This window comes from Malania oleifera, chromosome 3 (genome assembly GCF_029873635.1).
Source record: "Malania oleifera isolate guangnan ecotype guangnan chromosome 3, ASM2987363v1, whole genome shotgun sequence".
Taxonomy (NCBI): Eukaryota; Viridiplantae; Streptophyta; class Magnoliopsida; order Santalales; family Ximeniaceae; genus Malania; species Malania oleifera.
The window spans coordinates 56,502,977-56,530,480 of NC_080419.1; the positions used below are offsets into that span (position 1 = coordinate 56,502,977).

Below are 27,504 nucleotides of genomic sequence, written 5' to 3' on the forward strand. Positions count from 1 at the left end.
CAGTTGATAGTGGTTCAGCACTTAATGTATGTCCATACTCAACACTGGTAAAATTGGGAAAGACAAGTCCTTACTAAGAGAAAGTGATACAATAGTTAAGGCTTTTTTAATGGAACCATGCAAGGATTTGCGGGACATATCAATCTTGACATTGAGGTTGGTCCTTGTATCTTCATAGTTGAATTCTAAGTCTTTGAAATTAAGCCTTCCTTCAATTTATTATTGGATAAGCTATGAATCCATATAGCCAGGGGTCGTGCCATCTTCATTATATCGAAATTCATTCAATCACATGTAATACCTTACATTGAAGTTAAGCCAATTAATTATCTTCTCAATGCAATAGAGATAGTTTCTTTAGTCTTTGGTAATGAAAACTTGGACATTGCACATATTAGCATGGTAACTACTAAATAGATGTTGGAATAAGATGGTAAACAAAAGGAGAAACTTTGTATGAGTTTGGGCTAGTGATCTCAAATATTCGCTACAAATTTCCTAAGTCATGGCATGTTATAAAACCTAGATTAGAGATTGTACCAGGAGAAGATGTTAAGTTAAAGAAGTTCACCAAATTATTCTAAAGCAAGTCATCATTTGATCCATGGGGGCATTAAATGGATCTTCCTATGCATGGGTGATTTGCTAAACATTTCACTTTCTTTGGTTTGACAAGTTGCCAAAGAATAGGTTATCTTTGTAAACATGCTTATCCTTTCTAATTTCCCTTGTATTTATGCCTTCACCATTCCCTTATACCATTACTTGAAGCTTAAGACATTGTTTATTGTAGTGAGAAAACCTTATTTAGTCTAATGGAAGAAATAAGAGATTAGAGGCATAGAGGAGCTCTTGCAAATGACCAAAGATCAAGCATATGGAAGGAAGATTCAAGACAAGAGACAACATTGACATCTCGTCAATGAGAGTGATGGAGTTCAAGGATGCGTTCATTTGATTAAGTAAAAATAGAGAGGTTGAAGACAATGGACAACAACATCAACAAAGAAGGATCTACACTACCAAGGGCCTTGTGTAGTGAAGATAATTCTTTATAGACGTCAAATGTAACAAGAGAATATAAGTTTTAGAGCTTTGTTCCTAAAAATGGTGTACTGACCTTTTTATAAGCAATAAAATTCAAGTTTTCACCTCAATATGTCTTTAATTTTATTATGACTTCATTATTATCTATGGTAGATGGTCTTTGAAAAAAAATGAAAAAGAAAAAAAGAACAAATGAAGAAAAAAAATAGAAAAGAGAAGATGTGTTAAGTGTCAAAAGAAATACTTTACAATTAACATCCCAATAACATATGAACTACAGATGGACTTCATCCCTACAAGTGGGGTACATAGGCAACCTATTGAGTCAAATGATGAGTTCAGTCCAAACAAATACAAGGTTGAGGTTTCCAATCAAAATTTAATGATTGTCAATTGGCTATAGAAATCAAATCTCATAATTCATTTGAGACTTAGAATATTGGACGAAAGATTGACTTAATTAAGACAAGGGTAGTTAAGGATGTTCTTTGAAATTCCAAAGACTCTAATTGGGGCAATTTAAACGAATGGATAGTCATTTTCAAGAAGTCATTTTCTTATACTCAAATATCTTATTTGTTCCATAAGGAATAGAAAAGGTATTTTCGAATAAATCAACAATGATTTTGCCAACCAAATTTTGCCTTAACCTCAATTTCCAATAATCATTCACTCCCTTGTCCTCATCATTGGGAATTCCAAACTTATATTGTCCAAGCTCCACATTGTTTAAAAAGTGTTTAGCAAGGTCAGTAATAACAAGAACACCAATGTAGAATACATCTTGAAGGAACAAACGAGTAGAATGAAAAAGTATGAATAAATTTTGACAATTTTGACAATTTCATGAAGGTGTTTGGCCAAATGATTAAATCACAAAGGAGCAATTTGTATCCCTCTTGTTGGAGTTTGGTAAAAAATGACATCTCTATCTTTTTCTAACACTTTTAATTTTAAAATGTTAGCAAAAGAGGGGTAGTAGTCAATAGTCAATTTTTGACTAAATAAACTTTGACTCATGTAAAAATAAGAAAAAAAAAAAAAAAGGAAGCAAAAACTGCATTAGGCGATTGATTGACATTTTAAGGCAGTTGACCAGTCTTCCCCCTATTTATAGCCATTGGCACCATCTCAAAGGCGGTCCACCGACCCCTCAAAACAGCTGATTGACTTACAACAAATTCAAATTTTTTAACATGTCCTTATGTGACTGGTTGGAGATTTTGGACCTCCCATGTATCCCATTAATACCACATGTCAATCTATGACATAGGCAATTAATGGGGTGGTGATTATTGGAGGTTATTGTTAATTATTTTAAATTCAAATTTTGAAATTCAAATTCAAAAATGGTTTTCCCTTTCTTCATTGAAGATCTATAAAAGGACATCCTCTAGGAGACTTTAAAGCAAATCAAAGAGAGGACAAAGTGAGGATTTTCAAGAGGATCTTCATTTGAAGAAGAGAAACAAGAGAAATCACACTTCTCTTCTCTTGAAGGAGATTTTGGGCATGTAATTTGAAGTGAGGAGTTTTCCACTTGATCTATAGAGGATTCTTCTTAAAATAGGTTAGTGCTAAATCCTTTACTTCATTTATTTCCATACATATGATTGACTTTGACATGTTAAAGCATATATGTGATTCTTTGAATATTCTGATTCATACTTCCCGATTTCTCTACTTTCCTATGTCAAAATTGCATGTTATGGATCATAAGACGCATATTTCTTTCATAATTGCATAGGAGAAATCATGTTAGATTGTTAAAATCATGCATGTGCATTGAAGATCTTCTTTATGTATTTACCGGTCATTTTTAGTGAAACATGTGCTCAAATTGTCCATTATTTAGTTTGATACTATTGACTATTAAGAATGATTACCATTTTCTTTGTGATTTTAATTCTAAAATTATACTTTGATAAGCCTTTTTTTCCTATGAGAATAAATTTTAAATTAATTTCTAAGATGAAATCAACCCATTACAATACATGTTTACTATATGTAGATGGTAGTCAATCTCCTTTTATTCTGTCCAAAATCTATCATTAACTCTCTATCTTCTCTAAACTATTTGTACATTCTTTTCTTTCTTACAATACGACTCTGGCCTCTCCCAGCCAATCTTGATATACCTAATATGCCCTCGTAAGAACTGTAAACAAGGGCAAAATCGTACTCACGGGAAATGAATTCCTTTCCTCCTTCACACATATATAGAAATAGAAAATATTGGGCGTGGGGATCCGCTTCCAGCTGGCAAAAAATGGAGAGCGTAGGACAAACTCGCCGGAAGCAAAGAATCCGCCTTTTCTCTCTCGATTTCTGAATCTACAAAAGAAGCGGAGAAGGAATCGGAGGAGACAGGCAGACCCCGACGCGTGTGTTGAGTTTTTTGTAGAAAGTAGCAGTACCCAGTGCTCAGTGGCGTTTTCCATTCCAATTGCCTTCCTTCCTTGGATGCTAGCCCTCCTGTCATGGATTCTCTGCGTTTACTGAAGTGCTCCACTGCCTCTACGCAAACCCATGTCAGAAGGCAGTTCATATTCTTCCATCATCCGCGCACGATTCCTCAAAGCATCTCTTTCCTCAATCCTAGAATTGAGTTTCTGGAGCGACTGGCCAGAGTACCCAGACGCTCTTTTCCAGTTGTTTCTGCAGTTTCCTCGACCAAAATGGGGTATCTTGCTGCTTTCATTCTTCTGTGCGTCGTTATTGCTGAAATGGTTCAACATTTTTTTTTTATTAATTATTGTTGCTTTCTGGTTGATTGCAACTCGATATAGATAAGAAAATGAAAATGGGAAATTATGTTCTATGTTTTATGTGGCTTTTGGATTCCCAAACTTGATAAGAGCAAGTTAACCATCCCAACTTTAGTGGTATTAGGAACACTTTCTTGGAGGTACATTGGGAATCAAAGATGGAGTATTTGAGTTGGTGTTTAAATATCATCCCAATTTTCTACTTCTAGCCCCCCTCCCCCTGCTTACTTTGATATTTTTATAAACTTTAGAAAACATTGTCCTATCTTTTGAAATGGGCTGAACTAGAGGACAGTTAATTCATTTTTTGAATTTTTTTGATAGTTGTTTCGTCGTGGAGTTGAAGAAAGGATTAATAAACATTTATTTTTCTTTGGTTTTATTTTTGGTAGGGAGGAAGAGAAGAAGATAACAGAGAAGATAGGTTCACAGCATGGACGCCAGAAGGTGCGACTGAGGATAAGATTGGATCACCAAGTTGAATTCGGTGAGAATGTTGTGATTTTGGGGTCTATGAAAGAGATGGGTTCATGGAAGCAGGAAGTATGGTTGGGTTGGACGGAAAATGGGTGGGTTTGTGAATTGGAATTGAGGGGCAGTGAGTTGTTAGAGTACAAATTTCTCATTGTGAGAAAGGACAAGACTATGGTATGGGAAAATGGTGATAACCGGGTCTTGAAACTTCCAAAACAAGGTAGTTTTGTGATTATTTGTAGATGGAATGCTACGAGGGAGGCTGCCAAGTTGTTGCCTCTGGATGCAGAACAGAATGAAGTGGAAGTGGAGGATGCTGATGATAAAGGATCTGCCATCACTGATGGTGTAGTTCCTTTAGAAGTGGAGACAAGTCCTTTTGTCGAGCAATGGCAGGGCAAGGTTGTGTCGTTTATGCGATCAAATGAACATCAGAACAGGCAGCTGGAAAGAAACTGGGATACTTCTGGTCTGGAAGGTTTGGCTCTAAGATTAATTGAGGGTGATCAGGGAGCCAGGAATTGGTGGCGGAAGGTAGCATATTTAATAGTTGTTCATTTCCCCCCTTTTTCTCTTTATAAGTTCTAATAGTGGTCAATCTATATTTTAGATTTGATTTTTTTACACTAATTTTTTGAAGCATTTGATTGGCTGTTAAATTATTTACACTTGTTTACTTAATGCTACTATTATATTATTTCTACTCATTTATAGTTTTTTTTTTTTGCTTTGAGAACAATGTAAGGAGACTTCTAACCAAGTTGTTTATTTAAAGTCTGCATCAGCTCATTAATGGCATTGTTACACATGTCTAGAAGCATGCTTGACACTAAATAAAAATTAGGCTTAGTTTGACTCCCCTGTGGCTTTTTAAAAAGAACTTTGAAAAGGGAGTTGATGAAAAGGAGCTTTTTGATATTGTTTTAAAAATGTTTGGCCCCCATGAAAAAAGATCTGTTAGAAAAAATATTGTTTCATATAAATCTTGTAGGTTAAGAAAAAATAATCCCTAATATCAACATCTTTACAGCAGAAAATACAACATAGAAATGAAAGAATCTCTCAAACTCCTTTTTGCAAGTTTTTCAAAAGTAACTAACATGTAAGAGCATGTTTGATTGTATGGGGACACTCTTCTTGACCCAAATAGCTTTCAAGACTGGTTTGAGGGGAAAGAAGTATAGGCTGAAAAAATTTCTTTATGAGTTGAATTAGTCCCCTAGGATTTGGTTTGATAGACTTTAGAAAACTATGATGAAGTTTGAATTCAGACAATCACACTATGTTCATTAGAAAAGCAAGGAGTAAAATCATTGGTCTAGGGATAGTGAAGCAAAGTATGCTGATTCTGTACTACCTATGCATAATAAGCATCTGTTAACCTTATTATGCCCACTTTTGTAGGCTATCAATAGTAAGATTTCCCCCAAAATTCCCTCTCAAGCAATAAAAGCAACTTTGGTTGGTACTGGAGTTTACCAAATAGCTTTCCAACGGAATTTAATTTTGCCCCATTTTGGGGTTGTCCAACTTATTATATAAGGAACTAACTGTGAACTAGTTGCCTTTATTAAGCTTCCATTTAGGCATATTTGGGTTGTCTAGTTGGGTACACTATTGTATAAGCAAACGTAGAAATTAGCAAAAGAATCGAGCTGCCAATTATGGTTGCTACTAGTTATTTAGTGTTCGTTATTTTGTATTACTTCTATATGTTAGTAAGGGTGAGTTAGAATTGTATGATGGTCATTGTGATGTACATGGCATATGTTATAAATAGAGGTGCCTATTACTATGATTAGATTTTCCAATATATTGAACACTTTTTACATGGTATCAAAGCATGGTTTTGAGGCCTTAAACCCAAGTGCTACAGCCATCGCCAAACTGAGCCTTAAACCACACACTATGCATGTCTGCAACTATAGGAGAGATGTCCACACCATCATAGGCTTGAAAAAGATCTAGTAGTTGCGGAAAACACGACAATCATTGAAAACATACCTCGATGACACTGCCAAACCATAAAAACCCCTTGAGATTTTGCAGAACAACACTATCCACAAACATTGTCCATTTGTAGCCCCTTGAAATCTCATCATCGAAATTCATACTGAGCGCCTTTGTGTGCTGGTTGAAGGCCAATTGCATGGGCTGGTGGGCAGCGTGTGAGGCTTCATTGAGTCTTGTTTCTAGACCAAATGGTCCTTGAATCCCTCTATAAACCATGATATCAAGTTGTGGGTCATGTATTGTAGTCCAAAGATATCTTTTTAGTTGTTCAGTTGCCTGCATTTATATAGCTAGGTCCACTTGGGTTGTGGCATGCTTATGTCCTTGTGTTCGTAATTCCTTCCACTTGTTCGCTTGTTCGTTATTGGTCTTGTTTGTGTGTTTTGGGATAGAGTCCATCATAGTAGTGAAAAGCGCGCCTCTAGGCGCAAGGCATAAAGGGGTGTCACGGGCTAAGCTTGTTCAGGGCATTATGCTTGCCTATGACCGCTTATCTCGTGTGTTTGGGATGGGTTTCCATCATGTAAATACTAGTGTAGGGTTATTTTCTAGTTTTTATTTCATTGTAAGCCAAATAAGGCAGTATGACTCCTCGGTCACTTTGATGTTTCCTAGTGCTAGAGTGAGAATGACCTAGAAAGCTCTTTAGGGGAGGGTGAGTGTTCATCAATCATTGTAAAACTCACTAGCAATTGTCAACGTGCTTAGCCTACTTGCCTCCCTCGCTAAGTACAACATGTCAACGGAGGATTTGTTAATGAATTACGTTTGCTTCAATATTTACTGCTTGGTTGCCACGGCTTTCATGAATTGATTATTATTTCCGCTGCTATCTGATTGAATGTTAATGAAAGTGCTTTGTGGATGAATGTTGGTAAACAAAAGGCTGGCTAGTTAAGCAAGAGTGCTTTAGCTAGCGCCGCACGGCCCTTCACAACGGTGTGAAAAAGGCGGACCGTGACATTTGGTATCAGAGCCAAGTCGGTGACACTTGGTGAGAGCCCAAGGTTGAGTTGCTACGTGAATTCGATTGCCTTCGTTGTTGGATTTGGGAAGCTTTGGTAAGTGACCATGGCACCAAACAATGCTGAGAGGATCAGCGTGCTGGAAGCACAGGTTGAAGAGTCAACCAACACTATGGCCGCGGAGGTGGCCCAGATGAGAGAACTTGTTGATGAAGTGAGGGGATCACAAAAACATCAAGCAGGTTTGATAGGTGACATGTCAGAGGACTTTCGCCACACTGTGGAAACTTTGCAAGCCCGGATGGCAGATCTGGATGCAAAGGTAAATGTGATGGTTCTTGCTATGGGGAACTCCAACACTCCGGGAGTTAGCAAGACTAAGGTGCCAGAACCCAGCACGTATGGGGGTGCCCGAGATGCCAAGGAGTTAGAGAACTTCTTGTTTGATGTGGAGCAGTACTTTCGCGTTGTGAGGATGGCCTCAGAACAGGCAAAGGTGGATACTGCAACCATGTACTTGGTTGGTGATGCCAAACTGTGGTGGCGTATCAAGTACCGAGAAATTGAAAATGGAAACTGTGTGATTGATAGTTGGGCAGACTTGAGGAGAGAGCTCAAGGCCCAATTCTTTCCTGAGAATGTTGAGTATAATGCAAGGAGAAAACTGAGAGATCTCAAGCATACGGGTTCAATCAGTGAATATGTGAAACAATTTTCGGCTTTAATGTTGGATATTCGGGATATGTCGGAGAAGGACAAGTTGTTCTATTTTCTAGAGGGGATGAAACCGTGGGCAAGAACTGAACTTCATAGGCAAAGGGTTCAAGACTTGTCAACTGCACAAGCGGCTGCAGAGCGCTTGACAGACTACGCTGGTGAGGAGACCGCTTCGTCCAAACGGTTTGGCGGAGAGGGAAACAGTGGAAAGTCTTTCAAGAATGGCAAACCCAAGAGTGGGGGAGCCGACTCTAAATCATCAACCTCACAGCAAGCTTCGTCGTCTCAAGGGTTCAACACACCCAATGGAAAGGGGAAGAGTAAAATTGAGTGTTTCTTGTGTCGAGGTCTTCATAGAGTTTTTGAGTGCCCTCACAAAGCATCACTTAATGCCTTACAAGCTTCCATTGTAGAACAGGCAGTGGAAGACGATGGGGAAGAGGATGATGCCCCAAGGGTGGGTTCAGTGCGGTTGGTGAACGCATTGGAAAAGCAGGCAAAAACACCGAAAGTTACACGAGCAAAAGGGTTAATGTTTGTGGACTTGAGGATAAATGGGAAGAGTACTCGCGCTATGGTGGATACGGGAGCTACTCATAATTTTGTTTCGCAGTTGGAAGCAGGAAGACTCAACTTATCCTTAGAGAAGGATACAGGACGCGTGAAAGCAGTTAACTCTGTAGCCCAGCCTACTCTGGGAGTAGCCAAGCAAGTGGCTATAAAGCTTGGATAGTGGGAAGGTCATGCGAATTTCACAGCGGTGCCATTGGATGACTATCCAGTCATTCTGGGAATGGAGTTCCTAATGGGGACGAGGGCAGTGCTGATGCTTTCGGCTGGTTCCCTGTGTCTGATGGGAGATCACTCGTGCATGGTGCAAGTCGTTGCAACGAAAGGAGACGAAGGGAAGTCCCTTTCAGCCATACAACTCAATGAAGGATTGGGTCAGGGTGAGCAGACACGTCTAGCCACGGTGGTGGTAGACAAAGAAGTAGGCCAAGAGCTGGAGCCTACGACCATCCAAGCGGTGTTGGATGAGTATAAGGAGGTGTTGCCGGATAAGCTGCCTCAAAATTTGCCTTCACGACTGACTGTGGAGCAAGAGATCAAGTTGTTATTAGGAGTGAAACCACCTGCTAAAGGGCCATGTTGGATTGCGCCTAGAGAGATAGTAGAGTTGGGGAAACAGCTTGATGAAGTGGAAGCGGGATGTGTTCGCCCTTCCAAAACACCGTTGGGAGTATCGGTGTTGTTTCAGAGGAAACATGAAGAGCATCTACGGAAGGTGTTCGACAGGCTGAAGGGAAACAGTCTGAATTTGAAGAAGGAGAATTTCTCTTTCGCTCGGTGGAGCAACAAATTCCTTGGTCAAGTCGTTGAACAAGGTCGTATCCGGAGGGGTATGGAGAAGGTAAGGATGATTCAAGAACGGAAGATCCCCACGACAGTGAAGGAGTTGCGTTCCTTTCTTGGCCTTACTAGTTACTGCAGGAAGTTCGTTAAGGGGTATTCACGGAGAATGACTCCAATGACAGGACTACTGGGAAGGTATTATTGGCCGCACACGCGGGATGATGTGGTTAATTATACCAAAACTTGTCTCACTTGCCAACAAGACAAGGGGGAGCGGAAGAAGTATGGTACTTTCATGGCCGCACCAAAGTACTGTTCGGCAGAGGGGACGACACAATTGTTCCTTGTGACTGTTGTGAAACATTGGGGTTTTCCCCAAGTTATTATTTGTGACCAAGATTTAATGTTCACTGACAACTTCTTGACAGAGTTTTTCAGGATATTCAGGTCACACCTTGACATCTCTTCGAGTTATCATCGACAGACAGACGAACAGATGAAGAGATTCAGAGAGCTGCTAGATGAGTACTTGTGCCATTTTGTCAACGACAACCAGAAGAATGGCGTGCAACTACTTGATGTGGCTCCATTCTGTGGCAACGCCCAAAGGCGCTCAACAACCAACAAGAGCCCTTTTGTGCTTGTTACAGGCCAGCTGCCGCTGTTACCTCACACAGTGGGCGAGCCGTACAGACGAAAGAGTCCCAGGGCGTACATCTTCACCAGTGAAGGGAGACAGAATGCAGAGTTTGCCCAAGCCTATCTGGAGAAAGCTTCTAAGCAGATGAAGAAGTGGGCAGATCAGGAGAGAAAACCGCAATTTCATGTCAATTGCCTCAAGCCATTCAACGCCAACACCAACGACCTGAGCAGAAGTCAGTCAAACAGCGCAGAGTGGAAGACAATGCAACCTGACAGACATGATGTTGAAGAGATCCTTGCAGACCGAAAGTTCCTATCCTCAAGGAAGAAGCGGCAGAAGTTCCTAGTGAAGTGGAAGTGCCTTGATGATAAGGAAATCAGCTGGATTTCTACGGAAGATTTGAAGCCATTCGTGGACAAAGTTGAAGTGTACCTATCGCCAAAAGTCTACGAGGACGTCGACCGCATAAGTGGGGGAGAATGTCACGGGCTAAGCTTGTTCAGGGCATTATGCTTGCCTATGACCGCTTATCTCGTGTGTTTGGGATGGGTTTCCATCATGTAAATACTAGTGTAGGGTTATTTTCTAGTATTTATTTCATTGTAAGCCAAATAAGGCAGTATGACTCCTCGGTCACTTTGATGTTTCCTAGTGCTAGAGTGAGAATGGCCTAGAAAGCTCTTTAGGGGAGGGTGAGTGTTCATCAATCATTGTAAAACTCACTAGCAATTGTCAACGTGCTTAGCCTACTTGCCTCCCTCGCTAAGTACAACATGTCAACGGAGGATTTGTTAATGAATTACGTTTGCTTCAATATTTACTGCTTGGTTGCCACGGCTTTCATGAATTGATTATTATTTCCGCTGCTATCTGATTGAATGTTAATGAAAGTGCTTTGTGGATGAATGTTGGTAAACAAAAGGCTGGCTAGTTAAGCAAGAGTGCTTTAGCTAGCGCCGCACGGCCCTTCACAACGGTGTGAAAAAGGCGGACCGTGACATTGCGATGGGGCTAGCACCTCAAGCCTATTGAGGCAAGGCGATTTACATGAGGCACACAAAGGCGCAATGAGGTGCACATGGACGAGAGGTGCCTCAACAAGAAATAGGCTAGCCTAGCAACACTTGAATGATTTGGTGTTTGTGAAATATAATCAAACTTTGAGGTATCGATACAACAAGCGTGATACCATTGATTCCATCCTTTTAAAGGACATTGATGGTAGTAATAAGTGGTTGATTGGTAGGATGGATGGAAATTCTGATGAGGATGATGAACATGTGTTTGAAAATGATCCTTTGACATGGGGTTTTGTTGCTAGATCTGTTGGAGTAAATGAGCCCATGCATTGTACTAGATGAAGAATAAGTGTGAGTGTCTCATCATCTTCTAGAGGAAGAGCTTCATCTAGTGCTGCTAGGGCTACAATATTGGAACTTATAGATGAGGATAAGATCCAAATGGGTAGTGTAGAGGAGAGACTATAGAGGAAGGAGATGTTGGCAAAGAAAATTCTAATGAAGAAGAAAAAGATGATGATATCTTAGTAGACTTCTTTGATGATGACTGAGGAGGACTACTAAATTTTAGACTATGGAATCTTTTATTATACTATTTTCTTAATTTTTTTTTGATATTGAGCTATTTTGTCGATGCTTTTGGTCCTTAGGTTTGGCAATTTCATTTTCTTTGTAGTGTGAAGTTTGAACTCTTGCATGCTTATGTTGAACTATGCTTCTTTTGGTTGGAACTTGGTACTCGGTAGCCGTAACTTCTCTGTGTTTATGTTTTGGTATTGAATATTTTTGGTATTTTAAATTCTAATATTACTGCTAATGTGTTCATAAATCAATTATGCATCAAATAGGGCATTGTACACACAACTTTAATAAATGTTCACCTCAACTTCATGAGGCGTGTACCTTTACCTCATGCCTCACGCCTAGGATCCAAGTACCCTTTGTGCCTTGGTGCACCTTGCGCCTTTGACTACTATGGAGTCCATGATTATAGCTAAGAAGTTGAATGGAAGTAATTTTGCTATGGTCCAAGGTTTTCAAATCTGTTTGATACGTGTAGGCAAGAATAGTTGTTTCAATCTAGACCCAATGATGACAAATGGAAAGAAGTATGTGTTTAGGAAGGTGACTTGATTGCGTCTCTATTCTGGAACTTGATGGAACCCCAATGCCTTGCACTTGCATGCATTTGGATGTATTCAAGGAGATATGGGACTACGTCAATCTCTTGTATTCCAGTAATATAAGTCGTATATAGTCTATCTCTAGAGTATTTTTCTTTAGGTAGATGGACAAATGTGTCACATAGGGTGAAGAATTTAGGCCTACTAGCTTGGTTCTGGGGGAGGAGAGATAAAAAGTGAGTGATTTTAAGATTGATTTTGGAAAATCTATGATATAGTAAATTTCTGTTTCTTGATGAATGTGTTTAGGAGAAAAGGGTTTGGGAGTCTTTGTTGTAAGTGGATAGGAGGGTGCCTCAATTCTGCTAGTTTGTGATTGTTAATGGTCAGCCTAGGGACTGGTTCGGCATTTTGAAGGGTTGAGACGAGAGGATTTTTAATCCCCTTTTTTGTTCACTTTGGTAGTGGATGTCTTGAGTAGGTTGGTGTCCGTGCTTAGGATTTGAAGGTCATTTGCGGTCTTTCTATAGGCAGAGAGGATGTGGAGGTGTGTCACCTTCAGTTTGGGATGATGCCATTTTTTCCCTAGAGAATGATGACCTGAAATTTCATAAGATTCTTGTGTTGCTTAGAATTTTTAAGAAAATTTTGGGCTTAAAAATCAATTTGTCTAGCAGTGCTTTAGCATTAATCAATTTGTGTAGTAGTATTTAAGAGACTTTTTGTTTTTAATCTTTAGCAAGTGCCAGGTTGTGAATCCCTTTCTTGGCCATTATCATATCTTGGTCGTCCTCTAGGGGGAAATCCTCTATCTGATGCTTTTTGGGATCATGTGATTGTGAGAGTGGGTTAAAGAGTGGCGGGTTAGAAGAAGGCTTGTCATTCGGTATAGGGTAGAATAATGCTCATTAGTGCTTCCCTTGCCAACATCCCCTTTTATTTTGTACCCTTTTTCAAATGGATAAGTGTTTCAAGCGTGCTTTGTGATCGTACAATACCTTTAAAATTAAAAGGAAAGTTCAATAGGACGGTTGTAAGATCAACTATGCTATATGGGTTAGAATCTTGGGTGGCTAAGAAACAACATATCCAAAAAGGAAAAAAGTTGCCAAGATGAGAATGTCAAGATGGATGAGTAGTATAAAAGATAAAATAAGAAATGAACATATTCGCGACAAGTTAGGTGTAGCTCCTATAGAAGATAAGATAAGGAAGGACTACTCATATGGTTCAAGCACGTGGAACATAGACCAAATAGTGTGTCAGTGAGGAAGAATGAACTTGTGCATGTGAGGGGCATTACAAAGGGTAGGGGTATACCTAAAATAATTTGGAACGAAATAGTGAGTAAGGATTTACTAGCCCTCAATTTGTTGGGGGAAATTGCCCTTCATCATGTAAATTGGTGGAAAAAGATTCATGTAATTGACCCCACCTAGTGGGACTTAAGGCTTGGTTTATTGTTGTTGTTTCAAATTACCTTCTAGGGTGGCTAGGAAGTTGGAAAAATTATGAGAGATCTTTTGTGGTCTGGTATTGGGGAGAATAAGAGGGATCACTTGGTTTGTTGGGATGCTGCTTGGAGGCCTAAGTTTGAAGGGGGCTCGGGACTTGGTAGTGTTGTTTCTTAGGAACGTATCTTTAAGTGGGAAATGGTTATGGAGTTTCCTTTAGAACCTAATTCTTTATGGCATAAAGTAATAAAAGGTAAATTTGGATTGCGCAGGAATGGTTGGGATTCCAAAGGAAGAGGCAATGCTACTTATGCAAGTCCTTGGAAGTTTGTTTCAGAGGTAGCTTGTCTTTTCTTTCCATTAACTTGTTTCAAAGCAGGGATTGGAGATAAAATTCATTTTAGGGAGGACATATGGGTTGGTGAGTCTTCATTGGAGCTATTGGTGTCATGTTTCCTTTGTTCATTAGGTACCAATTTCAGCGTTTTATTTCAATGAAGGGGGCTCTCTTTCTTTAGATTTCCTTTTTTTTTTTTTAATAAGGGGTCTTAACGAAAGAGAGGTTGATGAGTTAACTCGGTTGTTGACAGTGTTAGATTCTTTATTGCCAAATTTTCTAGGGGACGCAAGGCTTTGGATTGGGGACACTTCCGGGTCTGTCTCTTCAAAGTCTTTTTTCTTTAATCTTACTAAATCCACAAATCCGAGCCCTTTCCTTTTAAACAAAATTGTTTGGAAAGAAAAAGTTCCATTTGAAGTCCAAGCTCTCATTTGGATTCTTATTGTCATGTCCTTGTTTTTGGCACATAATCGGCCGTGACTCCATCTAAAATTCAATGGAGGCACTAGGCCTAGGCAAGGATTTATTTTGCTAAATCGTTCTTTGAAAACAAGTTAGAAACCAATTAAGAGTGAATATTTGTTGAAAACACAATATACATCCATATATTTCATATAGCAACTAAAAACGTTTTACTTTCAATGAGAAGCTCTTTATATTGGGCTGTACTTTACAAACAACATTTTTCACACTTCCTAGTCTACATAGATAACCGCCAACTGAATACAAGCTTAGTATCCCGCTATTGTCTTCCTGCCAACTTGTAATACATGTCAAATTGACAGTCTCTTGGAGAATTTAATAAGTGGGGGCGCTCCTTCAGTTAGAACCTGAAATTATTAAGGAATAGGGTGAGCAACCATGAGCTTGGTAGACATTCTTATTTCCCCCTTATTAAAATAAAGATTTTCAGACTTTAACATATGATTTCTTATATGCATGCATAATGATAAGGTGCATGAACACACTTTTTATTCTAAGCAATATGCATGAACACACTCTTTATTATAAGCAATCTCTTCATTTAAAGTTACTATCACAAAAGATCCAAATAGCTTGCCTTTACACATTTTTCCAACATAGCAGCGTTGTCTCAACTAAGTGCACATTTTATCTCAAACAAATGCCAAATTCCAGCTTGGCCAATCACCGCTTAACGTGGAAATACCTTCCGGAGGTTTAGGGCCTTTCACCTAGGGAAACACAATCCCTCCTTGCTTAAATTCCACCATATCACAAACAGCACATAGTGCCTGTTGAATAATTGGGTGAAATGGAAGGCCTAAACACATTGATAGGTCTCCCCCTCTATTTATAATATAAGTACAATGGGAATGACCACAATACCCTTACTAACTCACACTTATTACTAACAAAACTCCAGCACATAATAATACTAAATGATTAAATAACCATTAACACTCCCCCTCAAACTGAAGCATATATATCATATGCTCCTAGCTTGTTACAAATGCATTTCACACGAGCACCTCCCAAGGCTTTAGTGAACAACTCAGCAAGCTGAAACTCAGATTTCACATGATTGGTTGTAATGAGCTTCTGTACAAGTTTCTCCTGAATAAAGTGGCAATCAACTTCAATGTGCTTTGTCTGCTCATGGATGACTGGGTTGAAGGCAATATGAATAACTACTTGATTATCACACATCAACTACATGGGCTGAGAATGTGGAAAACCTAGTTTTTTCAACATGTTCTTCAACTAAACAAGTTCACATGTAGTGTGCGCCATAGCCCTATACTCTGACTCAGTACTTGACCTAGCCACCACAATTTGTTTCTTACTTTTCCAAGACACCAAATTACCACTAACAAAGATACAATACCCGATTATGGATCTTCTATCAAAAGGTGATCTAACCCAATCTGTATTAGTATATCCCTGAATATTAATGTGACCTCGATCCTAATATAAGAGACTTCTCCCAATTGCACCTTTGAGATATCTCAAGGTGCGAATTACTGCATCCCAGTGACTTGTTCTCGGAGAATCAAGAAACTGACTCACAACACTTGTTGCAAAACATATATCTGGCCAAGTGACTGTGAAATAATTCAACTTTCCAGTGTTTTGAAAGGCGTTTTTGAGGTGCGCCTCCGTGCGTTTTGGGACAAAAATGCCTCAAGTCGTATGTGTAAAGGCGTAAATCCAAGAAAGCGTTCGCCTCAGCCAACAAAGCGTATGCCTCAGCCAAAAAACCACACTTTTTTACGCCTCATAAGCAAGGCGTACGCCTTTTGGTCTCTCGCAAAGCTTCTTCTCCTTTGCTTTGTTGTCAAAGCCTGATGACGCCTTCGCTCTCTCTTTGAAGCCTGGACGAAGCTCGACAAAGCCTCTACTCTCTCTTTCGAAGACTCAACGGAGCTCAGCGAACCCTCTGCTCTCTCTTTCGAAGCCTAGACGAAGCTCGGCGAAGCCTCTGCTCTCTCTTTCGAAGCCTGGACGAAGCTTGACGAAGCTTGACGAAGCCTTTGCTCTCTCTCGAAGCCTTTGCTCTCTCTCTCTCTCAGCATCTGCTCTCTCTCTCTTGAAGCCGCTGCTCTCTCTCTCTTGAAGCTGCTGCTCTCTTTCTCTCTCGAAGCATCTGGTCTTTCTCGCTCAGCATCTGCTCTCTCTTTTTTGAAGTCTTTGTCTGACGTGTCTGAGTTCTTTATTTGTCTCTCAGGTTTTTGTTTCATATTTTAATTGTTTAAATTAAATCTTGCTGCACCTGCTGAATTGTCTGAAGCTAATTCAAGGGGCAAAAAAAAGATTTTGTTTGGAAATACATAAAAGATTTTCTTCATTATTCTAACATTTTTCTCATTTTAATACTATATATATAATTATTTATTTATTAATTATTTTAAAAAATACAGTCCCAAAAGGCTTATGCCTCGCCTTGTGGCGGGTAAAACGCCTCGCCTTACGCCTTCGCCTTTTAAAACACTACAACTTTCCAACAAGTCTTCGATATCGTCACGGGTTGGGCAACAAATCACCCATTTTTGGCACTAGCTTGCTGTTAGGATCCATAGGTGTATCAATGGGTTTGAATTCCAACGACCCAGTCTCATCTAAAAGATCAAGAACATACTTCCTCTGTGACAAGATGGTTCTAGTATGAGTTCTCAATACTTCTATACCCAAGAAGTTCGTCCCAAATCCTTTGTTTGAAACTTAGTTTGCTGGAAATGCTTTAGGTTCTAAATACCTTGATCATCATCACCAGTATTCACAATATCATTCACATATGCAATAAGCAGAATCCTTCCGGATGGAGTATGGTGATAAAATACAGAATGATCTACTGCACATCGTTGAAGGCCAAGTTCAAGTACTACAACACTGAAGCGACCAAACCATGCCCTTGGAGATTGTTTTAAAGCATATAGTGACTCTTGAGCCGACATACTAAGCCTAACTCCCCCTGAGCAGCAAACCCAGGTGGTTGCTCTATATAGACCTCCTCCTGAAGATCACCATGTAGGAAAGCATTCTTCAAGTCAAACTGGTGTAGAGGCCAGTGATAAGTGGTGGCTAAGGAGATGAACAAACGTATGTAGGTAAGTTCGGCTACAGGCAAGGTCTTTAAATTTCGATTTCAACTCAAATTTCGAAGCTCCAGAAGTACGAAAATTTCGACGGAAATTTCAATTTCGATGTCAATTTTGATTTCGATTTGAAAAAATAATGGAAATCAGTAGTAAAACATTGAAATATTTTATGAAGCTTTAGAAATGATTAATAGACATAATAATGTAAGTTTTAGGACTAATATATTACAAGTAAATACATTTATGTTGTGTATGAAGTGGAGAAGTTGTAATATAACATGTGCATCACACATATTTGTAAGATAATGTACATTAAACACATTTAGTGCATCGGTTAATACAAACGAAATTCATAAATCATTTAAATATTATTTATTATACAAATAATGATAATTTAGACACAAATGGTTAAATAAAATGTTGTTGTAAGTTTATTTTTTTCATATAATTTCAAAAGCACTTGTAATAATAATTTGTTTCGATCAAAATAAATAAAATAAATTAAGAGAGAAATTTCTCTTCAGCCCTAAATATCTCATTTGAATTCTGAGGAAATTTCATTACATAATTCAAATTTCAACTAGTTTCGCTAAAATTTTGAGATTTCGATAAATTTTGGATGATTTGTTGAGATTTTGACGGAAATTATGCAAGATAGAAATCAATTGTCATTTCAATTTTGAGGGTGACGAAAATTTCGACAATTTCGTGGAAATTTAAAACCATGGCTACAGGGGAGAACGTGTCTGAATAGCCCAAGCCATAAACCTGAGTATATCCCATAGCAACAAGATGTGCTTTCAATTGAGCCAAGGGACCATCTGGATTAACCTTCATAGTATGCACCCAACTACAACCAGCCATAGACTTATCAGGAGGAAGACGTACCATGTCCCAAGTATCATCATCTTGTAGAGCATGCATCTCTTCTATCATTGCATTCCTCCACCCAGAGTAGGATAGGGCTTCAGAAATAGACTTAAGAAGAGCAATAGAAGATAGGGTACTAACAAAATAGTAGTAGTATGAGGGTGACAAGAAATCATAAGAAACAAAATTAGAGATTGGATGCCGAGTACATGTGCGTTTACCTTTTCAAACAGCAATAGGAGGATCAACCACTTGTGGAAGAGGATCATTTGACGAGGAAACGGGAGGCGTAGAAGTGGAAGCTGGAGGAGGCTCTCCGTCCTTGAGTCGTCGCGTGTACACTTGTAGATTGGGATGATCCATGCAATGAGAAGGACTCAAACTGGATGAAGATGTAGGGGGACTAGATGAAGGAAGTAAGCTAGGATCGGGAAGGCTAGGCAGAGGAAAAGACTCATCAAGGTTGGCAAAACTCAAGGAATCAGAATAGTACCGTGTAGACTCAAAAAAGGCGACATCAACAGAGACAAAGAATCGATGTAAAGTGGGACTGTAACATTAATATCCTTTTTGAGTATAGGAATAACCTAGAAAAATACATTTGGTAGCACGACGATTCAATTTATCCCTTCCTAGATTTAATTGATGAATGAAGGATGCACAACCAAATATATGAAGAGGAAAGGAGAACAAAGGAGCCTTAGGGAAGATAATTGAATATGGGATCTTACCACCAAGGACAGAGGATGATATTTTATTGACGAGAGAGCAAGCAATGAGAACAACATCACTCCAAAAAAATTTGGGGACATTCATTTGATACAAAAGGGTTCGAGTGACTTCAAGAAAATGTCAATTTTTCTCTTTGCAACTCCATTTTGTTGTGGAGTGTGGGCACAAGATGACTGATGGATCATGCTAGACTGCCAGAGTTTGTCATATAGGTAATTAATTGAGTATTAAAGTACTCTTTAGCATTATCACTACGAAGTATTTGGACTGGCTATGAAACTGAGTTCTTATTTGAGAACAAAAGGCAAAAAAGATATTAAACAACTAAGAGCGATCTTTCATCAAGTACAATCAAGTCATTTTGGAATAGTCATTGACAAAAGTTACCAAGTATCAAAACCCCAACTTTGACGTGACATGACTAGGACCCAAAACATTGGAATGGGCTAACATAAAAGGGCTAATGATTCTTTTATTGGCTCGAGAGGCAAAGGGAACATGATGATGCTCTCCTAATTGTCAAGACTCACAATCGAGGGTAGACACAGAACTCAAAGTAGGAACTAGCTGTTTTAACTTGTCCAATGATGGATGAACAAGGCGACAATGGACTTGATGTGGTGTGACAGCAACACTACAGGCAATAGGAGAAAAGAGCGACTCAGAGTAGTAAAGTCCATCAGCCTTACATTCTGTGCCAATTGTCATCCTTGTCTTCAGAACCCAAATAAGAACAGAATTAGGAAGGAAGGTTACAGAGCAATTTAGTGACTTCGTAATTTTACTAACACACATAAGATTAAAGGGAGATTTAGGAATGTAGAGAACAGAAGAAAGAGAGATGGAGGGAGTAGGATTTACTGTTTCTATTCTCTTAGCAACAGTAGTGGACCCATCAGCAAGGGTAACTCGAGGTAGATTTGTAGAATACTAGAGAGTAGAAAAGAAGTTGATGACACCTGTTGTATGGGGTCAGTAGCAGCGCAGTTGATAACCCAGGGACTAGTGGGTGAGATACCAGATGACATACAGATGGTATGTTTACTTTTCTGAGCAAAAGACACAATTTGATGAGATGCTTGTTGGGAGGCCTGATACTGCAGGGACTTTAAATACTCTTCCTCTGAAACATCTATAGCACATTGAGTAACTGACGAGGGAGACCCACTTTTGGGATTTGGGAACTCCATCCCAACACAAATACAACCTTGATAGAGCAGCGAATCAAGAACACACAGCGGGCACCATGTTTTTCAAATTCACCAACTCGATCCCAAGATAAACAACCTTTGACAACTGATGCAAACCACAAGCCCACAACATAGCAATCAAAAAACACAGCAATTACCACTTTCAGGCTCAGTAAACTCAATAAACATTGACAAACAACTTTGAGAAGCACCAAAAAACCATTTCTCGGATGTTGTAAATGAACAACTAAAAAAGGTAAGGTCTTTGAACAAAAACATCGTGAAAAACTTCAATAATATGTTTATAGAAGGGTTGGAGCCCTGCTGGAAGAATTCAGATCAGAAACATGCCTGAAATTTGCTTCATGCACTGGCGCATGTGGTTGGCCCTGGCAGCCTTTGACCGGCACATGAGGGAGTGTGGGGAAGCTGCTGGAGATGAGATTTCAGTAGGGGGCAGATCGGCAGTGTCTGTGGATGACACTGTTGTTTTTGCAAAATCTATTGTAGATCTTGTGTTTCTGAACTAGCAGTGTCACCAAGGAATTTTCCTGCGATTTCTCTGGCTTCCGGCTGCTGTTGGCCTTTTTTTAGGGCTATAGAGTTGCTGGAAGTTCTTCTACAATGGTAGACATGCTGCAGATTTAGGGTTTTGGGCTTCCATTTGATGATGGCTGTGACAATTAGGGTTTAGGTCTCAAAATCTTGCTCTGATACCATGTTGAATAATTGGGTGAAATGGAAGACCTAAACAAAATGATAGGTCTCTTACTCTATTTATAATATATGTCAAGTACAATGGGAATGACCATAATACCCATACTTACACTTATTACTAATAAAACTCCAACACATAATAATAATACTAAATGATTGAATAACCATTAACAGTGCTAGTTATTTCACAAAATAGCAACTCAACATATATATACACAAGCTTTTCCATAGTAAGTAAAACAATAATCCGTACAAGATGAATTCCCAACTAAACAAGATATGCGGCTATGGTAACCAAAGAACATATATGCAGCCATATCAAGTATTTAGAAATAACAAGCTTAAATCTCCCTAATTAAGATTCATATGTTTGCAAGTTTCTACCCTTGTTTCCTTTGAATACCCCAAAATCCATAGGTGAATAAATGAAGATTAAGAATAGCTACCTTGATTTTCAGCTTCTTCAAACTCCGTTTAAGTTTTCCTCTGAATTTCCCTGATTTTCTGCAGATTTATCTCTCTATCTCTCTCTCTCTCTAGAACTAGGGTTTACAGCAAGAGTTTGTGGTATTCTTTTCTGTGTTCAGGCTGCTCTGCAGGGCTGGCTAGGTCAAGGCAGCAGCTACTTGCTGCCAGATGCTTGCCAAGTGTCTCCTTCTAGGCTGGAAACATGGCAGGACTGCTGCAGCTGGTGGCAGCAAGGGTCCTTCAGTGTGGCCATCTGTGCGCTAGGTGTTGGCTGCTGGTTTTCAGAGCTGCCAGGTGGTTGCTGCTAGTTTGTAGTGCTGCCAGGTGTCACACCTGGTTTCAGCATGCCCCATCCTTCCCCCTCCCTCTTTGCCCAACTCTTTATGTTGTTTATGCTTTAACATATCCCTCATAATTTCCTTTCATCTAAGCCCCTTCTACCACTAATAAGTCAAATGGAATTCCCAATATCAGTTAACACAACTCAATTAATGAATAACAAGTAGTATTAACTTGTTTTTAATGCAAAAAAAAGCAACTCATGCTAATTTACCATAATAGTTTAAATTTACTGTGGCCTAAAGGGTATGGTTATCACACTTATACTCAAAAGACCAATATGAATGATGTGTTATAGATCAGGAGGCTCCTACAAAGCACTTAGTCCTGGCATTTGTATGCTGTGAAGTGGATCATATGAGAATTCTAGCCATTTAATTCTTCATTGAAGCTGGTGAGACACATGTGGAACAATCTTTTAAAAAAAAAAAAAATGTTTTAAGAGAGAACTGGATGGCTTCGGAATCTATTTTGACTTTTTGAAGGTATAGTTTTGGGGCTTTGGGGAGAATAAAACAGGAAGATTCTTTTGGTCTCTGTAGTTTTCACCGTGCTGTGGGTGCTATGGATTGAAAGGAACGCTAGATTTTTCAGAGATAAGAAGATCTCTCCTCCTTTACTTTGGGAGAAAGTTATTTTTTATGCCTTTTTTTGGGCACATTCTTTGGGGTTTTTTGAGGGTCTATCGCTTTCTTATGTCCAAAGAGATTGGAGGGCAGCTTTAATGTAATTGTGTTTTTTTTGTCAGTTAGTTCTTTCTTCTACCGAGAGGATTTCTTATCCTCCAGTCATTGTAAATATTTTTTCATTAATAGATTTTTTTTTGTTATAAAAAAAAAACATTGGGGGGTTCATGTAGATCAAGAGCATCCATATTTTTTGTCATTTATGGATTATTTGTATGTGATCACGTAAATTGACAGAAAAGGATTCATGTAGCCGACCCCACCTAGTGGGACTTAAAGGCTTGGTTTGTTGTTGTTGTATGGATTATTCGTACGTATGATCTAGTTCTATTTATTAAAAGGCAAGTATAAGTTTTTGAAAATATTTTCTCAATTCTATGAGGAAATAAGAACTCTAGTCGGCATTAGTATTCAAATTTTTTTTTATCTGAAAATGCACTTGAATTTTCCAAAATGGATTTTAGTCTTTTTCCTTGGCCAAAGGGACTATTCATCAAACATCTTGTGTGTACCCCTTGGCAAAATGGAGTAGTTCAATGAAGAAATGGACATTTACTTGACATAGCATGGTTGCTACTCTTTCTTTTCGGGTTGATGCTCTCCTTACAACCTATTTTCTATTCAAAAGGATGCCATCAAGTGTTTTTGGGGGACAAATTCCCTTCTCCATCATGTACCCAAAAACCTTCATTTTCTTTGTTGGGCTCATGCATGCGCATGTTTTATTCATTTTCCATGTATTGGTGAGGACAAGTTCTCTCTTTGCAGACTTAAATATGTCTTTGCTGGGATATAGACCTCATGATCCTCACACTTAGAAAGATATAGATGTTATGATGCCCATACTTGGAGAAAATATGTAAAGTGCGAATATCACAATTTTTGAGGGGACATCTTATTTCTCCATTGCCAGGTCCTTAGATGAATATTTTTTTATTCCATCAATGATTTCTTGTCTCCTCATGATACTAGGTTGTTAGAAATGAGGAACTTATAGACCACGTGCACACACAATTAATAGCTTTGCTACCACTCAATGGAATCCACCAAAGAGATAAGAAACAAGAAAACTCACTATAAAGATATATATAACTCACCACTTTAGAGATACAGAGTTTAAAAGATAATGTTCATCACTCATGAAGGAGGTACAAAACTAAGAGAAACGACGCAAAGGCCATATTCTCCAATTTTCATTCAAAATTACTCTCTAATACCGTTAATACATTTCTACAAATGCTTATATAGATTTGGAACAACCCTCCAAGCATAGGAAAATGGTACCTCTCGTTTTATTCTAACAATATGTTTGGTTGGCAGAATGGAATGGGGTAGGAAAGGAACGGAGTGAAAATTTGAATGGAGAACATGATAAAATCAAGTGAAAAACTTGATTCCATTTCTCTTGATTCAATTCCATCCCTATGTACCAAGAGTGCAGTAAAATTGGCTTTGACAAAAGTAGACTCAAAGAAGAGCTTAACATGTTTTCTTACATAAATGCAAACATATAAAAAGCTTAAACTGCTGATTGCAGACTAAAAGTCAAACGGCCCCTAACTTCTGCAAGAGAACTCCAATTAATATGTAATTTAATCTACTGAAAATCAAATTTTCAACTTAATTTCCATTGGTGATAGGCTTTTTTTTTTTTCCTCCAAGCTCCAGAACCTTTTTGAAATTGGGCTAAAACATGATGGTCTACAATTTCAAGAACTAATTTGTTCGCACCATTAAGTCACCTTCCAACAGCCTAAATTCACTTGAGCTCTTTAAGTACACTCCCCTGGTTGAAGGAGTCATCGTCCCTGAGTGGGTGAGCCATGTGCTATGCCACCATAATAAGGAGATAAATCAACATCATTGAAATTGTCTGAAACATCATAATCGGCTGGAAGCTCAATTTTTAAAGCATTTTCACCAATTCACTTAAGAATTTTTAATGGACCATGAGCCCTTGGCTTGAGCTTTCCAAATTGTCCCAGGGGGAAAGGTGAACCCAAACTAGATCACCTTCTTTGAATTTATAAAATTTTCGATGCTTGTTGGCTTGACCATGATATTGCTCATTTTTTTTTAGCAATCTTCTCACGAATCTGTCAATGCAGCTTCTGAAGTTGTTTAGCTCTTTCTTCTGCCTCTCCACTAAAATTGTTAGTAGTTAGGAGAGGAACAAAATACAATGGACACAGTGGATTCTGAAAATAAACAACTTGAAAAGGACTATAACCAGTACTTTGGCTAGTTGAATGATTGTAAAAGAGAATTTTGCTTGTGGAAAAACAGGATCCCAATACTTAATATTCTTCTTAACTGAACTCCTCAAAAGTTTTCCCAAACTCCTGTTTAAAACCTCTGTTTGACCATTAGTTTGGGGATGGCAAGTGGTGCTGAATTGAAATGAGTTCCAAGCTTTCTCCAAAGTGTGCACCAAAATGACTTATAAACTTGGGATCTCTATCTGAAGTGGTTGTTTTTGGAATACCATGAAGCTTGACAATCTTTTTGAAGTATAGATCAGCAACATTTGTAACACCTAGAATTTTGCTTTATGGAACAAAATGTGCCATTTTAGAGAAATGATCAACCATCACCATGGAAATATTTTTTTCATGAGCTCCTACGCAATGCAAGGACAAAATCCATATTGACCTCTTCCTCTGGAGCTTTAGCTACTGGCAATGGGTGTATAATCTAGTATTTTAACTATGAGTTTTGGACGTATGGCATGTTCTGCAATGCTGAATAAACCTAGTGACATCTCTTTCAATCTTTGGTCAATTGTAATTTCTTGAACAAGAGCAAATTTTTATCTTTGCCAAAATGTTGCACCGTTGTGAAGTTCAAAGATAATAGCCCCCCTTAAAAGAATCTTGTGGAATGCACAAAAATTTCTTCTTAAAAAGAAAACCATCCAACGCTAGAAAATGCTTAGGAGGCCCATTTGCAGATGCTGCCCAAATGGCTCTACCAAACAGCTCTACATGGTCAAATGCATGCCTTACGGCTCTACCAAATGGCTCATGCTCCTACCTTAGATTTTTGTTTGAGGATTGAGGACCTATATCTGGAGGAAGGAGCTTTATAAACCTTGGCTCAATTTGCCATAATGTAGATACCTGTAGACTTCACGAATAGTGGTATATTTATGCGTACCTTAGAGGTTTTTTCTTCTTCCTGTTTTTCTTTCCTTTTTTTTTTTGTTGGGGGGGCGGGGGGAGTGTGGTGTTGGTTGGTTAAGCAGGGGGTTTAGATTGATGATGTTTCTTTTTTGTTATTGTATTCTTTATCATTATACAGAATATTTCAATCATGTTGCGTGGCTCATTTTTTAGATACTGTGAAGATAATACTTAAAAAAAAAATGTATGTTGTGATGATAACATTACGTATTGTTCTACTGTGGAATATATGATCTTGTTGTCCTGAAATGACATCTTCACCCACTGCTTCTTTAGAATTTTTTGTTCTGATTTGTTGAGTTAAAGATGCTAGTTTTTATAAGGTCCATTATGATAAACATGGGCAAACTTTTCTCCGGATTCAGCTTTTGATTATTCGGTTTACTTCTGATGAGTTTCATTCTGGTTTTTGTATCGTAACTTACTGAAATATCAATCTGTACTGTATAATTTTATTTCCCTTATTAAAACTTATCTGTCTTCACACCCCTGTTAATGGTGAAGCTTGAAGTTGTACGCGAACTTCTAGCTGGCATTCCGAAGAATGCGGAACGTTTGGAGGCTCTCATATATACAGCTATATATCTGAAGGTTGTATATATAATTTTGTTCCTGTGGAGTATGTTTCTTTGTATTGATTCCTCAACTTCTTTCTCAGATCTTCTTCTCTATATGCAGTGGATAAACATTGGGCAAATTCCTTGTTTTGAAGATGGAGGTCATCATCGACCTAACAGGCATGCTGAGATTTCTAGGCTTATATTTTGCGAATTGGAAAGAATTACTTATGGGAAAGACACTTCACCTCAGGTTATATATTATTCTGGCTTCATGGATTGTAAAATAGTTACTTTTTCTGTGTGAAAATTTTCAAGACATAGTTTCTCCTAGTTTGTTATTCTGATACTTACCTAGTTACCTGCCCATAAAACTTAATTTTTGTATTTTTTTCGATTGATATTAGCTGGCAGACTGGTCTTGTAAATTTCCTTTTCACTTTTGTTCAGGTTTTTCCATACTTTCTCATTTTTATGGATGTTTGGAATTGATGTGAATGCAACTCTCAGCTATGTAAAGTATCCGTTTAATTTTTCTTTCTTAAAAAAGAAGAAATTTACAATGAAAAAGAATATAGAGAACAAATAGTACAGGAAAAAAAAGGATAAGGCATCCTCTTTATCAGCAAAAACTTAGAAAGAAAAAGCAAGGTAAAAATCAATTGAACAAAGGTTTCGAATCCCAGTAAACATCAGTTACTGCTTCAGTTGCAGAAACCCACAAAGAAGGTTGAAATACAAATTTATTTCTTTTGTCATCATTTTAATACACTCACATGTGTGAATTTGCAGATGTGGGGGTGAGGTGTCAGATACAAGCCCCTAAAATTTCCCTTTTTTCCCTTACGCATTCCAGAGGCTTTTACCTCTTCTTTTTTGTTCCAGTCTCCCAACCTCTCTTTGCTTCACATTTAATCTGCACCCTCTTTCTGGCAAAGTAATCATTCTATTATTGATGGAGGTTTAATGATGTCTACAACCAGGACAATGGCTGTCATAGCAATAGAATGATTACAATGATTGTGTGGAATTCCCTAGAGTAAAGGGCAGCAAAATGGTGGTGGGCTGCAAGTGTTTGGGTTGGTGGTTTTTTGTAGTTTTCCAGTGCTAAAGCACCCGACATCTGTTGTTGAAGGTGACGACCACAATTGATTGTGGCTGCAACTTGTGGTGGTCGATGGCAGCTCAGGGAGGGTAGTGAAGATGGTTTTAGAAGCAGAAACAATTGCATGTCTTGGGTTTTGGTGAATTTGTTGAAAGAAAAGTGATTTAGGAGATTGGGTTTTGGG

The 27,504-nt window shown here is 38.6% G+C and overlaps 1 protein-coding gene across 1 annotated transcript in view; it reads left to right on the plus strand.

Annotated features, from left to right (window-relative positions):
* Window positions 1-3,279: 3,279 nt before the first annotated feature.
* LOC131150473 (phosphoglucan, water dikinase, chloroplastic) overlaps window positions 3,280-27,504 on the plus strand; it is a 74,071-nt gene continuing 49,846 nt past the window's right edge. The window contains exons 1-4 of the mRNA XM_058101201.1: window positions 3,280-3,730; window positions 4,208-4,823; window positions 26,163-26,249; window positions 26,337-26,468. Of these exons, the coding sequence (XP_057957184.1) occupies window positions 3,528-3,730; window positions 4,208-4,823; window positions 26,163-26,249; window positions 26,337-26,468 (1,038 nt within the window). The 5' untranslated portion in view covers window positions 3,280-3,527. The remainder of the gene's footprint in view (window positions 3,731-4,207; window positions 4,824-26,162; window positions 26,250-26,336; window positions 26,469-27,504) is intronic.